This window comes from Corvus cornix, chromosome 2 (assembly GCF_000738735.6).
Source record: "Corvus cornix cornix isolate S_Up_H32 chromosome 2, ASM73873v5, whole genome shotgun sequence".
NCBI lineage: Eukaryota > Metazoa > Chordata > Aves > Passeriformes > Corvidae > Corvus > Corvus cornix.
In genome coordinates, this window is record NC_046333.1 from 82,121,397 (window position 1) to 82,137,891 (window position 16,495).

A 16,495-nucleotide genomic window follows, 5' to 3' on the forward strand; every position below is an offset into this window, starting at 1 on the left:
TATGTCTGGAAAGGGAGTGAGCTGTACTCTGCTAGTAGGGAAACCAGGAGGCAAAATCCAAAGTACTATTGTTAACCAGCATCAAATGTACTGTAATTGTAACTGTACATACCAATGAGCAGGAAAGCAAAGTTAGACCTAGTGAGAAATAAACCCTGAACAAGTGAGTTGTTTGGACTTCTAAAATTATTTCAGTGGATCATAACTGATTTCTGTTACTTCATTGACAGAAACCTTCATTAGGGTTATATATCCATGCAGAAAAATGAAAGTGTGATTGTAGGATGGAGAGGGATCTCAGAGCTCATTTAGTATGTAACATGGCAGTGCAGGCTAGCAACCACACTATCGGCCCACTTGGAAACCCTGGAAAACGTGACTGTAGAAGTTAAATTGGGAAAATATGCAAAGACTACAAGATAACAAATAGAGCCTGATATATATTTGTCTAAGTGCTTGGGGTTAATTGCACGAAGGGACTTGGGCCTTGCAACACTTTGCATTAACAACTGAGCCATGGATGGGTTTTTCTACTTCATGACATACAACTTGTAGAAAACTCTAGGGAACTAAGAGTGGAATCCACAAAACCCATCTGCTGGGTAGCCCAATCTGGCTAGAAGGGAATATTGAAGAGATGTGTGTGGCCATGGTCCAGAAAATGGGGCAGTGCAGTGGGACTTTCCTACAAAATACAATGGACAGGAAGGGACTTCTGTTTTTTACCTTTTCCTGAACTACCACTGCTGATGGTTTGAGGAATACCTCAGGGGCTCAAGAGTCACCTTCAGATCCCTCCTACTTCAAGGAAACTTCTACCAGTATCTCTTAGGAATGTGTTCTGGCAACCCAAGCACTGTGGGATATACTGCTCTATGTCATTCCTGCTGGTGTGGATCTTTTTTGCACGACACACATGAATGTTTGTTGGGGCAAGGCTGGAAGAATAGTACTCTCACTACAGGTGAATGCTCTAACAAAAGGTGATATCATCTATCTGTCTCTTTCTCTCATATCCAAGGCAATATTTAATCATTCCATGAAATGCAATGCTGTTCAGCAGGAATGACAGAGAATATCTCATTGTGAAGTATCCTACAGCCTGGGCTCATAGCTTAGCCTCACCCAAAACCAGGATCCAAATTAAGTCACCTACAACACAGACGAATGTTCTAACTATGAAGTTATATGGAAAACAACACACCAGCTTCTCTTCTGAAAGAAAGCAATACCTGTGCAAAACCTGCTGCAAAAGCATAGCTGAGCTTGTCTCATAAATCAAGCATCTCAACTTGCAGAAGGGGAGGAATGCTTAAAATGTCATCCAGGTGCTTCCTTGCCTGGCAAGGTCAGAGCAGTGTGTACCTCCTAAATCACACTAGCATTTTGGGTACTCACAGAAAATTATGAAAGCTGAGGCCTCTAATAAGTTGCAGAAATTTCAGACTTAGTTATTGGCCAAGGGAGGCTTTTGCAAAGGGCAGTTTGGGTACAAGTCCTTACAGTGGGGACTAGGTCAGAAGTAGTTGTTAAAATGTTTCTGTGGCTATAATTAGTATGGATTTCAGCTGCTTTCATCATCAGGTGGTGAGAAGTAGAGAAGAGAAGTGAAAATGAAGTGAAGATCTCAGTGGTGCCTATATTGGATAAGGTGGCACAAATACACTTTGGGGCCCGTGTTCCTTTTTAGAGTTAAAACATTTTTCATTTCATGAAGCAAAGGAGTCTGAGTTCTCTGGAATCTTTAGCAAAGAACTGTAAAAATCCAGAGTGAGTGTTTTGTTTTGGTTTGGTTTTCCCCTTTGAAAATTTGCTTCATGATCCCCACTTGAGAGGACTCAATACTGCTTCAAGCAGTTTGCAGACACAGCCCCGGCACCCAGCAGCTCTCTGTCTGTATTGAAGCTGCTGATATAAATGTGTTTGCAAGTATGTGCCATGTCAGCTATGGCAAGAAGTGTCAAGTTCTGTAACACTGAGAAGGAAGCATACTTCTGATTTGCTTTGTCATTTTTAGCTCTAGCAAGGAATACAAAACATATTGGCAAAGGAGTGCCCTAACGAGCCCCTGCTTCAAGTCAGAAGACAGCAAGTTTTGCCAGTGGGTGGCACTGTGAAATAGACTTGAGAGGAGCAGCCGAATGGAAAAGCAAGCGGCACAGCAAGAAAAAGACAAGACAGGAGAATAACTGTTAGAAATCAAATACTTCTGACACGTTTACATAATTTATGGGTTTTCAATATTTGTTTACTGTTTTCATTTCACACTTTCCACGTTACATATTGCATTGTGAAACTGCTGTGTACTGCTATCAGGAAATAAACATTTTGGAACATATGGTTCTTGACCAGCTCTGAATTCATTTATTCATCATTCTTTCTATTGCTTACTGCAGCTGTCTATTTCTTTTTAAAAATACCATGATGCACAAGAAGAAGCAATTAGAAACTGAAACATAAGGGATATCTCTTCCCAAGATAAATAACTAGTCATCTTTGCTCTTATCTGAATAACAAAGAAGACAAATATTCTCCCTTGTCTAACGCTGCATTTTTGTGTGCTTGGTTGAGTTTAGTACATGTAAAATATTTCAAACTCCAGCCTCACTGGCCCCTTATAGCTCCTGTCCTCTGAAAAACCATTTATATAGTTTTGCAAAGCCCAGTCTAGAGTTTTCTTGTGTATTCTTTTGGTATTTGTAAACTTCAAAAAAATGTATGTGTCTTACAATCTCTACGATAATTTTTACAGAGTTACCATAAAACCATTCAGAGCCATGTGAACACTTTTTTTTCAACCATTCTTTACATAGGAATACTGCCCTTTTCTAAGTCTAGCCTTGCAACACTGTAGGGTTTCAGGAGCTGGGGTTGATGGCCAATACCATGTAGGCTGCTTTTAAACAGGATAAAGATGGTGCTGTTTACTATCACGGCCCTTTTGGTCAGTTCTACTACTACTTTAATCAGATGGTACTTCACACTGAATCCTCCCCCTTGTCCATAATATTCTCCTAAGAATCCTGTGATACTCACCTACTCGTAACTTGAAGTCATTGAATGAATGCTTGTTTATGACATCCAGTTTTGCCACCAAGGCAAATGCGAACTCCACCATGGTTCCTATGTGCATATACTGTCGTTCAGGTTCCTGAATTCAAAAGACAAACAAAAAGTGTAAAATCATTCTCGTGAACCTTGGATGCTGTAAGAATACAACCAAAATATGTTGAACACTTGAACGCACTTAAGCCCTTAGGGATGGCCTAGTGTCAGCAGGCAGATGCAGAAAGTAATGTAGAACGTGGTACCCTGTCCAGCATCAGTAAGATCAAACAATGGCCGAGAGACAGGATGCATTTTACTTTGTACAACCAGGCAGTCTAGAGGTGATAGATCCAAACCATGCCTAATCTAACATTTTGATTGTCAAGTGATTGAATAGCTGCTATCTAATCCCACAGGCACTCAATATCTATGTGTGCCTAGAATTTGTTAATTCATTTTCTCTAAGTGTCTGCTTCTATTGTACTCCCTTTCATAATAAATAATGCTTGTGGACAGCCACACAGGGATTCCTCCCTCACTGTTGCACAGCTTAGCTCCCTTCTAAAATGTGTAAGATTCAGTGAAATTCACAATTTTAAGAGTTCTTCCACTAATCTAATCTGACAGATAAGCAAGTACCTCTGAGAACATTTAACAGACTTGAAAATGAGTAAAACACAAGAGGAAGAGGGCAACCCCACCCTGCCCCTTTATTTACTAGCTCAGAGCTTATACCACTTATAAAAGCTGTAGACTTAATCTCTCATACATAACAAAGTAACCTGATTTCTAAGTACTGTTTTGAGTCCTTTCAGGCTGAGGAGAAAATTGATTTTGGTGTCCCACAGCCCAAGGTAAGATCCTGACAAGTGAATGTTTTCATAAGACATGGACTCATTGATCTCTATGAGAAATTACTGAATCTTCCCCAATTCTTGAGATAAAGTGACAGAGGAGATGGACAGATTACAACTTCAGAGATGATTCACAGAGTGCATGCATCAGCCTAGGGTGGGACAGTAGTGGTGCTTGCTGGAGCAGCTGTTTAGATAAATGAAGCCTATTTCCTTTGGAGTTCACTCCTAGCTAAAACAGATGGTTTCCTGTTCAGTTGATATATTCAGACCCCTTCCTTAGGCACTTAGTCTTCCTTGGATGCTTGTTTTAAGCTGGGGGTGGTTCCCAGCAGTATGTCTAGCAGTCACTCACTGCCACACTAGGTACTGCAGGATCTGTGCATCTTTGGGAATCTGGAATGAAGGCTGCTGAGTTCTGGTGGATTTCCTTTGAGAATGTGAACTCAATCACCAAAGGAATGCTAAACTGTGGACCCCCTGATTGTGGAAACAACTCAAATGATACATTTCTTCCTTTGCAAATACTAATTTTAGTTGTGATTGAGAGCTCTCTATGTCTTCACATCTTCGGTCTGCAGTTCTGCATTTTTTTCATCCCTTTCACCCTCTGTATTAAATGTCAGAGCTAATTTAAAATAATTCTTTGCCCTCAGGATCCTTAGGGTCTATAGTTTATGTGGTAATTGCTTGTGTTTAGAAGGAACATGAGTTTGGCAAGAGCACATTAATCCTTGGCAGAGACTGTGTTGATTCTTAATTGCTGTCTCTCTGTCACTAACCTGTAGTACTGTAAAGATCATGGCAAAAGCAAGGTTTTTGAATAAGTTATGAATTGCTTCTCTGAACTTAATTTCCACTGACTGCAGTTCCTAATCCCACCACATTAAGTAAAGTAGAAACAAAGGAACACATTCTCAATACTGAGTCTGAGGGTTCTGTAAGTGTATAGCAAGTAAGGCAAATCATCCCTCTCAGCTTACAATGGAAAACATTAATTCTTGCAATCTTTTTTATGCTCTATAAATCCAGTACTGATGCAGCACATAGGAATAAAATGTTGTACTGTATTTAGAGTAGAAGGCCTGTTTTAGCAAATACAGAGGTGGCATTTTCAAACTGCAATGTGAAGAAAAATTCACAGAGATTACTAAAATATAAACTTGTCCAGTACAATACAATCTATGCTAATAAGAAAAAACTAGGCCACATTATTATACATAACCTGAAGCTTAATTAACAGAATTTTAGCATTCATTTGAATATGCTTTTTATCAAGCAGGAACATTTTCTTGTACCTGACACTGTTCTTGGTTGGGTGTAGCACTCAGTCCTGTTGCTGCCATGTAAGTGCTTCCAATGGTCTTTATCTTTTCAACTCCGCTGAACTTTGGCTTTGACAATAACTGTAAAACAAGGACAGTCATTCCTTAATCACATCAGCAGCTCTGTTACTCTAACACCAATCAGAGCATCAAGTCTTAGAACAGTTTCTATGTAGACCCCAAATGGCTCACAAATATATACAGGATGAAGGACTTAAAACAATGGTTACGGAACTCCAAGGATAGGGAATTTCTGTCTTCTAAAATACCTTTTTACTATAAAGGGATGAAATTTATAGTAGTGAGAATAAATTCCATCTTATTTTATATACAGCTTTTAAAAGTCATTAGACTTTGCACTCATGTGATATTGGAACTGGATCATCATGCCAGCCAACAGTTAAGCTTGAAGCAGCTTTCTGAAAGTAAGCATCTATTCCATGCCAGTGGAATAGTCCATGCCAATGGGTATAAAATCCGAGGATTTTAGTTCATATCCCAGGTTGTTTTGAACATTGTTCAAATGGGTTTACTGCTAAAACTGCTAAAAGCACTCTCCAAATGGGTTTACTGCTAAAACACCCTCTATAGCTGCAGGTCCACAAATCCAGACTGCGCTCTCTGAGTCACGGCATGATTTTAATACCTTTTCCTGGTATCTTCATCACTAACTACTTTCTTACAGACAAATACTGTTCTCAGTGAGGCCTTTATAGATGCCATTTCCCAATCCATCTGTAGTCATACTCTCTACTTGCTTCTAACTTCTGAGAATGGAATATTAAAACTTCTATAATCCTTTGATTTGCTTGTGTATCAAATGATCAGTGCAGATCAGGTATAACACAAAAGTTGTATCTGACTTTGGACATTCGTATTTAGAACTTGTGGTTAATACATGGCATGTGATGTGACTGCCTCATGAGCTGCAGCTAAAGGCCAAAATAAAAATTTCTGTCAGGTATACACATAGGATTCTCCTTATAGAAAATCAAAAGCAATTCAGTATGATGTCAGACCAATATCTGATTTATCCCACATAAATACCTTTTTTCTTTAATACTCCCTGTAAGTATTTTCCACGTGACCAGGCACACAAAAGTTCTTTTCTCACAGCTCTTCCACTCTCCCCTTCAAGTATGTTTTCTGACTGTTGCATATCATGAGTTAGTAAGATTGAAACCATATGTCAGTCACTGTTGTAAGTACATACATCATCAAAGTCCGCAATGATCTCATTTAGCAGCCTGAGACATTCCAACCCTTCCTTATTTACATCAGATTCTGTGTAAAATTCCTTGAAATCCGGAACGGAGGCAAACATGACACAGACGCAATCGTATGACTGGTGATACAGATCCTGTTCAAAAGAAAACAGAATAAAGAAAAAAAATCTATCATACCCAGCTGTAAATAAGTTTCCTTATTAACATACAGTGTCCAGGATGCAAAAACAGAGGTGCTGCAGTAGTTGGAATGCCTTAAGAGAGTGGTTGGATTTTTTTGCATTTAGTTGCATTTATTAATTCTAAACAATATATGAACCTGTTCATAAAAGAGACTCAACATATTCAGTTGAAAATATTATCATGATTTTTTTTTCTTCCTGAACATTAACTCTGTGAAAACAAAAAGTTCACTAATTTATTAGATAGGGCCCATCTCTGAGTCTTCTTATGAAGAGAATTTAGTCTGGCTTGCATGGCTGAAAATGTATTTTGTAAAAATATATACAATTTATTATTAGGTGTTTGTTATTGTAGTAACTAAAAAACTGAACCAAAATCACAAAGTCAATGTACTACAAATGCATAATGCAATATGACCCTGATTGATAGTTCCTGACCTAAAATGACAATATGCCTAATAGGACAAAATAATTATCGTTTCTTTTGCATAAGAAGGAGCTGAGGCAAAAAGAAAGAAGTCACCTGAACTGAAACCCATTTATGGCAGAGTCTGCACTGCCTCCTGTGACCACTGAAATGAGAGCATCTCTACTACACAGAATGATTCTGGTGCTAAAAAGGACCACCTCCCACTACCCCTTCAATTTCCTCTCCACTGCCCTTGAATGTTAGACTATCTCTTCTTTCAGTTCAAATTCACATCCCAAAAAACCAAAAGACAGAAAGAAAGAAAATTTATTAAAGTAATACTTAAAAAAGAAATAGTATCTACACACAAAGGTAGACATAGCAATAAAAGAGGCTGTTATCTACTTTGATGTAAAACTACCTTCAAGTTGTTATTTGAGTAAAAAGGGATTTCAATACTCATATGAAAATGATTTGTTCTGTGAGTTCAAGAAGCATAAGATATTATTTCCCTTTTTACTTAGCAAAGCTTGGGTTTTGCAATTAGACTGTCAGTGTGTCCTTTTGAAAGCGTGTGGTGTGCCTGTATATAGACATGCACAGACATAGTGGATCTTTACTGCTGATGTATAACTAAAAAAATAACAGAACTATGGGAAAACTGCTGACTGCCCCATGCCAGCACAGGTGTGAGGGAAGTTTCTGAGCAAACATGAAAATAATGATGGACAGGGAGGAACACGAGCAGCTGGAGGAGATAAATTATTTATTGCTAGATTTTTGTGCTCCTGTATTTTCTAAGGATTCTATAACCATAGCATCACTGGAGCTCCACCACAACTATGTGCAGTAGGGATGGAATATATTGCTGGGATTCACAGCTCAAGCTGTTATTCTGTTGTTGCACCATGATTAAATCCAGATTTCTGAGACTGTGAGAAACCCAAGGGTCAAGCCAGTAAGGAAACCTGGTCTAACTGTGAGTGTGTGGTGTGTGGTGTGTGGGGAGTCAAGCAGGGCACCTGTTGGCTCACTGGAGCTGCCCACTGTGAAGGGGATTCTGTTTCAGCTCACATGGTGCAGGTATGACTGCCAGAGTGGCTCCTGGATGGTCATATGGGATATTTCCTTAACAAGGTACAGAGATTACATTTTGTGGTTAACTCAGCTTTAATTCTATTTCCTCAAGTCCCCTTCCCTGTAACTTCATTTCAATTTTGGTAATAGCAACCCATTCCTCCTCCTTCCCCTCTAATACTGGGGCAATATCCATCCCCACTAATGCTCAATAACATAGCACCATCATGGAAACAACAACAACGAGCGGTACTATTTATAACCAGGTGAGTAGTAATTGTGACGATCACAATAAATTTCAGAGAATTTTAAGAAGTCATCCCAGCTAGATTATTTTGATCATAATAATAAAGGATATTACAATCAAGTGCTTTAATTTTCCTGAGAGTTCTTCTCTTGAAACAGTACACTCCAAAATGTTTAGTCAGAAAATCAAATGCAATACCATTCTAGGAAGGAACAGCTTTTCTTCTTTTAACAAAAATAAAATCATCCTGTCCTTTGCATTCAATCATTTTATTTTTCCTCTTTAATAACATCTGAAATTCAAGTATGTTCCTTTTACTGTCCCCTCATCTCCAATGCCTGAAATCTTCTTGGGATAGGGAAGGCAAACCAGTCCAATTCTATCTCTTGGAAGGGTACAGTGGTCAGCTTCTCTGGGACAGAAGTTTTGCTCTAAGTAAGGTGCTAGCTCCATCCTGTAGCTAATGAAGCAGGCTTCCTCTTGCTCAGTAATGGGCTTGCCAGTAAGCTTGCAGCACAAAAGCTCCCGAGCACTTTTTACTAAAAGGGAATCTGAAGGATAACAGCATTAAGGAGAATGCTGCACAAGCCAGGTGCAGATATATTTAATCCTGGCCCTGTTTCCTGCTTTTCATTTTATATTTGATCCTGTCTTTCTCTCAATTGGAAAGTAATCTGTCTTGTATCCAGCATGCAGACTATAAGCAGAAACCCAGCTCCGGAGGTTCTGGTAAAGCAAACAAATCTTTATTACTTGCTCTGAAGGAACTTTGATTTTGGGTATTAGCATTAGTCAATGTATATCCTGTTATAAAAAGACCTTTGCTGGTCATCTGAAACTACAACCCCACTGCTCCCAGTTAGCATTCATTCACTCTTTCCCTTTTCATTTCTTCTGCCTGCTTTTCAGCAGCACACTTTGTTTTTCTTTTTCTCCACACGGCTGCATGCATAAAATACTAAGGGAAGTAGTATTTTGAAACAGAATATTCATCTATTATCTTAATCTTAATCTCAGAATTTGTTTTAAACAGAAAAGAACATACGTAAAACTATACTAACTTGAATGTTTGCAACTAAGGAAAATGTGGACAAATTTCAGTGTTGACTTACGTATCCACACAGAGGAAACAAAGGCCTGATCTGTCCTAACATCCTTAGCTGTATATACATGCACACATACAGAACGTTCTTTAAGGTTCAACACAACCTTGCTGACATTGAAATAAATCTGAAGACATGACAGACTGAATACTTTCAGGGATTTGAAAGGGTCTTCCTTTGAAAACTGTGTTGAAAGAAACAAAAACAAGGAACAACTTGAGGGGTTTTTTTTAATGGATGACATTAAAATCATGTCGAATCATTCTTACTTCACCTGACACGATGAGTTGGGGAGCTCAGCACATTACAATTTCTGGTCTTCCTTAAATTAAATAAACTCATTCCAACCCAAGAATCTTGAGGAGTGACAAGACAAATCCAGTTGCCAATACAAAGGTAAGCAGATGGTATTGCTCTGCTGGGGAGCTGAGATGGAGTAGCACATAATCAAGAAAGCAATCTCCTGATGGTTTGCTGTGGTTAATGCCTTAACTGAGAACTGGAGCTGAGTCAACTTGGCTTCCAGTCAAAATCTTCACTGCATTCAAAGGAACGCCCCAGCAATTTTCATTCGATGTTAGCTACCAAATGAATATTTGCAGGGAATACTAAAGTATTGATATGACGTATCAATAGCTTAGTACCGCTTAATGCAAACCACAGTGAAAGGGAAGACATTGTCCTTTTTGACTCAGAAAATCAAAAGTTAATCCCTTAATCTGCTCCCTGCCCTCTTTTGTCAGTTTTGGAACAATTATTTGGCACGCACAAGTAATTCAAACTCTTACATTTAAGATGTCTACAGCTGTTACTCTGTCTAAATGGTTTTATTTTTTTTTTATTTTTTTTTTTCTTTTTCTTTATTATTACTATAAAGGAATATTAAGAGCAGATCTAATTTCCAGCAAAGTAAAGATGGATCTTTTGGGTGACTTTTCTGGTGCTTGGATTAGGTTTGTAAGCAGTGAGTAAACAGGTAATTCAGTGCTCAGAACATCTTTCCAGAATTAACATAACCACTGTTTCAGGGAAAAGGTAAATTTTCGCTCTAATGAACAAGCTCTCCAGTCAACAGAAGAAAATTCAGAACCTAGTTGCAGCTCCACTCTGATCATGGAGGAAAAAGTATCTGAATGCATATGGTTTAAAATTAAACCCATGTTGATTTAACCATGCCATTATTCCTCTTCTTCACCTATTTTTACCGTCCTTCAGTAGGCAAAGTGCATTGCCACTTAGGAAAATTTCAAGGTACTACGGTGCATTCAGTGCTGTAAAGCAAACCTTACAGGAAGGAAAGCGGGAATGAAAGTGACTGTAAATCTATATTTTCACTGTAAGGACCTACTGTTCAAAATAGCATTAAGTGGTATTTCCAGGATACACTGCTTTCTTACAGAGCAGAGGATATACAGAGACAGCTGACCTCATTCTTCAGGTTTCTTGCCAAGAAGTGTTCAGCTACGTGGGCTGGAAGCACATTCTCCAGAAGGACCCGATTTAGGTTCTCCATGGTTTCAATCTCCTCCCGCTCTTTTTTGAACTTGTTCTTCCACAGGAAGTCTAACCTACAGTAATATTCATTCTGTTACAAGAGGACACAGAAGTAAAGAAACAATAGGCATCTTGTCCTGCTGGAGTACAGGTTTAAGAGACAAAATAAGCACAGTATACAACCCCTACAATGCTATTAGTTGGCTACTCAAATACAGTTCCAGATCCCACAGAAGTCAAACCCCAAGCATATACTTTGTGACATATATTTTACCAAATCCAACAAAAAGAACCAGGAAAAAATAAGAAAAGTCACAAGGTGCCTTAAACAATGGAAGATTTATTTATCTGCTCGCAGACTTTAGTAGAAATTCATTCCAGAAATTAAATTCTGTAATGGGAACAATTTATTGTTTTGCAACTTAGTATTATTTTGTAAGTGCAGAATTTCTCTTAAAATAATGGGCATTTCGGGAAGACCCTAACTTTTACTAACTCTAATTTATGCCATGCAACCAACCTGGCAAAAAGAAAACAGCCTAATGATATAATATACATTCAGTTTATCAAATCAGGATCAGACTATCAAAAATGGCCCAGTCAGTTGGGCCAACCCAGTTGAGCTTTTGTTTTGTAACTTGCTTTTTTTTGGTTGGTTGGTTGCTTTTACACTCCTTTCTGTAATACTTTATCCTGATTTTCTTTTTGTCCCACAGTTTTCATAATAGCTTTCTGGTAACCACAACAATACCTGGAACTATATGAAAATACGTAACATCCTTGCAGTATTGGTATATTTTGAGATCCAATTTCATTAAAAGTGAAAATTTAAAATTCTTGTTTAAAATTAAAAGTGGTGAAAAATTAATAAAACTGAATTTTTGTGGAGCTCTCTCCACTTCCTTTCAAGATTGTCAATGTTTTGTCATAAATTCTATGGCATTATTTCTACAGTAAAGTCTCCTCTGTCCTATCTCATTTGAGCTGATAAAAATCGAGAGCTATTTCAATGTAGTCTAATGGTGTAACACTACCAGGCAATCTCAATGAAGACTATGCTATTAACCAGGATAACATGGTTATGATGGCAATCTTATTATAGAAAAACTTAAAAATGCTAGCTAGTGTTATTAGCAGTCAGTAAGCATTCACACAAAAAATGAGAGCAAGTCCTTCTGACTGGACAGTGGCTGTCACAGCTCAAAATGATTCATACATATTGTATTGAGATCACAGCCAAAGATAAGAGTAGAAAGTTGAAATTAGATGGTATTAAAATGATTTGGCAAGCTTTTAAAAGGCAATGAAAGAAAAAACTGGTGAAGCAAAAAATGCATCTGCCAAATACTTGCAGGATGAAAAAACAGTAAGAGGGAAATGATTCCTCCACTTAAATGCATAGAGAGAAATACAATCAGGTTTCCTTTGAATTGGTTGATAAGCGCCAGGTACTATTTAGATATTTAAATACAAAACTGAAAGAGAACATCCATAACATGAAATCATTGTTAACACACTCTCTTTGTGCTGATACCTATACTACTAAGGACAGAATGCAGATCTCAAATGCACTGCCAAAGAAATATTCTGGCTATTCTGACTGAAGGTGACATTCTTCTGAAAATAAAAGGGGTCCTGACATCTTAGAATGTATCACACTGCATCCCAGAAATCTGGACTTTGAACGTCAAATAAACAAACAAGCTGGATATTTTAAATAATTATATGTTACTAAAGGATATTTGCAAATTCTAAGCAAATGAAGAGTGGGAAGAGACTTAAATACTTGTACAGACAATCATAAAGGTACAGAGAACCTGAGAACAGATTTCTGCAGCAACTCAGAAATAGGATCTGATTGTTGCCCTGTCATTGTGCCTGTATTAAATGGCAATTATCACTCCTATAAAGCTTGAGGTCATGAACAGGGTTTTTTTCAGAGCAGTTCACATTATGCAAAATACATGCAGTCACTTTTTTAGAATGTCTTTATATATATATATATGTGTTAGATATCTATACATCCAAGAACTTAGATGTATAAATACACATAGATGGTAAATTCAAATGCCACCAACTGTATTCATGCAGAAAAAAATCCAATAAAACACAGGGATGTCAAAATTATCAGCATAAATTGACAAAAGTAAAGTGGATGCCTGATGAAATTAGATATCCATACATTTTACCAACTTTGTATTGAAAAGGTGGTAGCTAAGTGAAGTTTCAAAAAGATGTTTCTTCTTTAAAAGCTAATATCAAACAGATAATTTATTTACTACTTTACTATTTACTGAATTAAATTTAGGCTGCTACAAAAAAACCCAAAGAGAACTCAGAAATCAGAAAAAAAAATAAGAATGTATTCTACAATTTGCTTTGAAATTAGAAAAGTCAGCATATCATATTTCAAAAACAAAAAAAGCACTAGCTTATTAACTTACTTTGAATTGTGGTTGTTTTTTGTTTATTTTTTTTGTTTGCATGATATGAAACTTGTGATGGGTATCCTGATCATTCAAAACAGACAGAGAGTTAGAGAGCTGACAAATGGTACGGATATAACGCAAGTCTTTGGAAAAGAAGCAGGAACAATAGAGCAAGGTACTTCGGAAAAAAACACTGAGTGCTAAGGAAAAGAGCTATTTAGACATATTGGCTATAGCTGATACAATTGGAAGAGTTGACATACTTTCTGTAAACATGCCTCCATCTACTACAAAGAAGTAAATGGTCATGTGACTAGCAGTGAAATTTGAAATAAGTTTTCATTGAATTCTTTCAGAAGAGGCTCTTGAAGAGGCTACATTGTTCAAGAAGAGAAGAATCCCCTCCCCAGAATAATAGCTCACTAAAAAACAGAACAGAAACAACAAAGCAACAGTTTTTACAGCTGAGGGAAGCTGCCGTAAGCACCTCAGCAGTAGAACTACCAATGAAATTCATTGTGGATAACTACAATATAACCAATCATGGAAAAAATAAATAGCCAGCCTACAGAGTAACGGGATACATATTATTTTAGGTATTGTTGAGAAAGGAATTCACAGACTATGTCAATACTGGATTCAAAGCAGATCAGAAGAGAGATGTAGTGCTCAACAGTGTTTAAAGTCACAGTCAAGCCCACACCAGTCTGGATTCTCCAGGGAAGGGTGCAAGAGTTGCCATTCTCAGCACACTGTCTGCCTGTCACCAGCCTATTACCAAGTAACTCTCTGGATCTGTATGCAGGGTGTAATGAGTCACTTTGCTCAGTGTCAGGAAATGGTTGTCGCCTATGCTGGCAGGGGCATCAAAAAAAAGCAGCTTTGCTTTCTCCACCTCACTTTTGTCTGTTCACTCCCATTCCTCTGGCACAAGCATTGCTGTGGCCATGCCATAAATCTTGAAAATAGACCTGGCTCAAAGCCAATCATTTCTGCAGGGTTAATTTTTAAGCCTGACCATTTCCGTATTTTGATCCACTATACATCTTCACAGCGAGCTGTGCCAGTACAAATGAGGAGACACAAGGATAAGAATGAGCAGCTGAGGGAAGGTCTGCTTCTTCCAGCAGTGATGCTGGCTGTGCAGCTAAAAGAATTAAGTAGGCTCATAAACCATGAAATATTATACTAACTCTCCCTCTCTTCATCCCCACTGAACCAGAGGCACATATTCCCTGCCTCTGCTTTTGCATCAGGACAGGCATCTCTATGATCAATAGTGAGCAGGTTCACAGAGCTAGGCTTGCAGGAAAGCATCCACTTTTTGTTTGGATAAACTTTTTGTTTACTCATCCTGGGGACAGAGGGGCACCAATGGCAGCTGAAGGGAAGTGGAAAGGCCACCCTTTTCATCAGTGGCTATTATCTGTAGCATTTTAAAAATAATCAGATATCAAAAGAAGAAAAAGTATGTATTATCTGCAAAAAATGCAATAACTAACAGAGAAATTACTTGTATATTACCCTCTGTGGAAGAAGGGTAAGGAAGATTTTGACTTTGTTGGCACTGCCAAGATGGCTCAACAGCGTCCTGCACCACTTAATGAAAGTAGAAAACAGGAAGTTTAAAAACAGAAAGACAGACACTGTCACATGACTTTTTATCAAACTGTGAAATTCATTATCAATGTTGGGAACACCAGGAAGATAAAATGGGTTAAAAAGGGATCAGACAGTGAAACTGAAAGCAGAAGAGCCAATAGCTATTAAACATGGCCACAGAAATACCAACTGGCAGAAAGTGGGAGGTATATGTCCCTGGAAAGGTCACTCTATGCAGGTTGATTTCCTCCCCTATCTTTTTCCAAGGATTTGCTACCAATCAATATCACCAACAGTAACTAAAAATGGCAAGTCTTAGGCCAGTTATGTATTAAAATTAGTTCATAACATTTTCCAGTAATATTCAGACTTTGCTTGAGAGGGTTTGAAAATGTAGGTTTTTTCTCCTTCTTCTTTAAGGGAGAATAAGTTAGCAGAAAAATCAAAGGCAAGATTGAAGAGTTATAAATAAGTGGTATCATGACAAGGATCCTGGACCTACAGCTCTGAAAATGAAGACTTTTTCTATTACAGCATCATTTCTTAGTTGGTGTGACAGAACACCCGTAGTTGTTTGCAAAAAAAACTGTCTTGGTGATGTGACTGAACCCACAAAGAAATCTTTCCTTTCCCAGTGAAGATGATATTCCTTCTCTCCTTTATTCTTGGTATTGCAGCCTCTGCCTCCATCTGACACTTTGGTTGACAGGGACTAAAGGTGATGTGTTGAAGAACTTATCCCTGTTTCTGAGGGGAAGTAGCTGTGCTCTACACCCACTCTGTTACTGTCATCAAATGAACAAACTCTAATGTGCTGCTGGCAACAAGGCAGATGAAGAATGTTATTTCTAAATCAAGAAGGATGTTCCCCACTAAAATACATACTGCAGAAACTGCCAGATAAGAATTTTTTGGGTAGTAACCCACAGGGCCTGCATGGCAATTTAAATGACAGTGATTACCTTTTGAGGAATTGCAATGTAAATGAATGATTTAAGGACAGTCTGGCATAAAATCCTTTCCAAGGCTGCAGTCTGTGAAGGCACAGGCTGTTCATGAGATCTCACATGGATTGCCTCTTCCATTTCAGAAGTGCACTGCATTGTTCTGGCACAAGGGGCTGGAATTGCAGCTTTTAGCCATGAACCCTGTACAGGCCTGAGGACTTAGAGACTGCCCTTGCATATTCCCTCAGCTTAGTACAGGGTAAGACTGTTGACATCACATTTGTTCTGAAAAAGCACAACTGGGTAATAAAAAGAGTAGTTTCCTGTTGGGTCACAGTTTTAGTGCAACTGTGGCCTCAGCATGTGGTACACTTCCGTGTGTGCATGCTATATTGTTTCTGTGTCTGCACCAAACCATAATAACTGCGAGGAAAATAGCTTACAATTAAGCAACCAGGGAGACAGCAGATGGATGCAGACAGATGGGAGCAAACCGGGAAGCTATGAGCCAGTATGGGTCAGAATGATAAGCAATAGTCACAGCACACTATC

The 16,495-nt window shown here is 38.3% G+C and overlaps 1 protein-coding gene across 2 annotated transcripts in view; it reads right to left on the reverse strand.

The window, feature by feature from the left end:
* Positions 1–16,495, reverse strand: part of ADCY2 (adenylate cyclase 2) — a 205,755-nt gene that overhangs the window by 4,609 nt on the left and 184,651 nt on the right. Inside the window, exons 20-23 of one of the 2 annotated variants that reach the window (XM_039549159.1) lie at positions 10,898–11,056; positions 6,441–6,587; positions 5,201–5,308; positions 3,037–3,151 (exon numbers count right to left, since the gene is read on the reverse strand). In XM_039549159.1, the coding sequence (XP_039405093.1) occupies positions 3,037–3,151; positions 5,201–5,308; positions 6,441–6,587; positions 10,898–11,056 (529 nt within the window). The remainder of the gene's footprint in view (positions 1–3,036; positions 3,152–5,200; positions 5,309–6,440; positions 6,588–10,897; positions 11,057–16,495) is intronic. The other variant, XM_039549160.1, reaches the window with a different exon arrangement.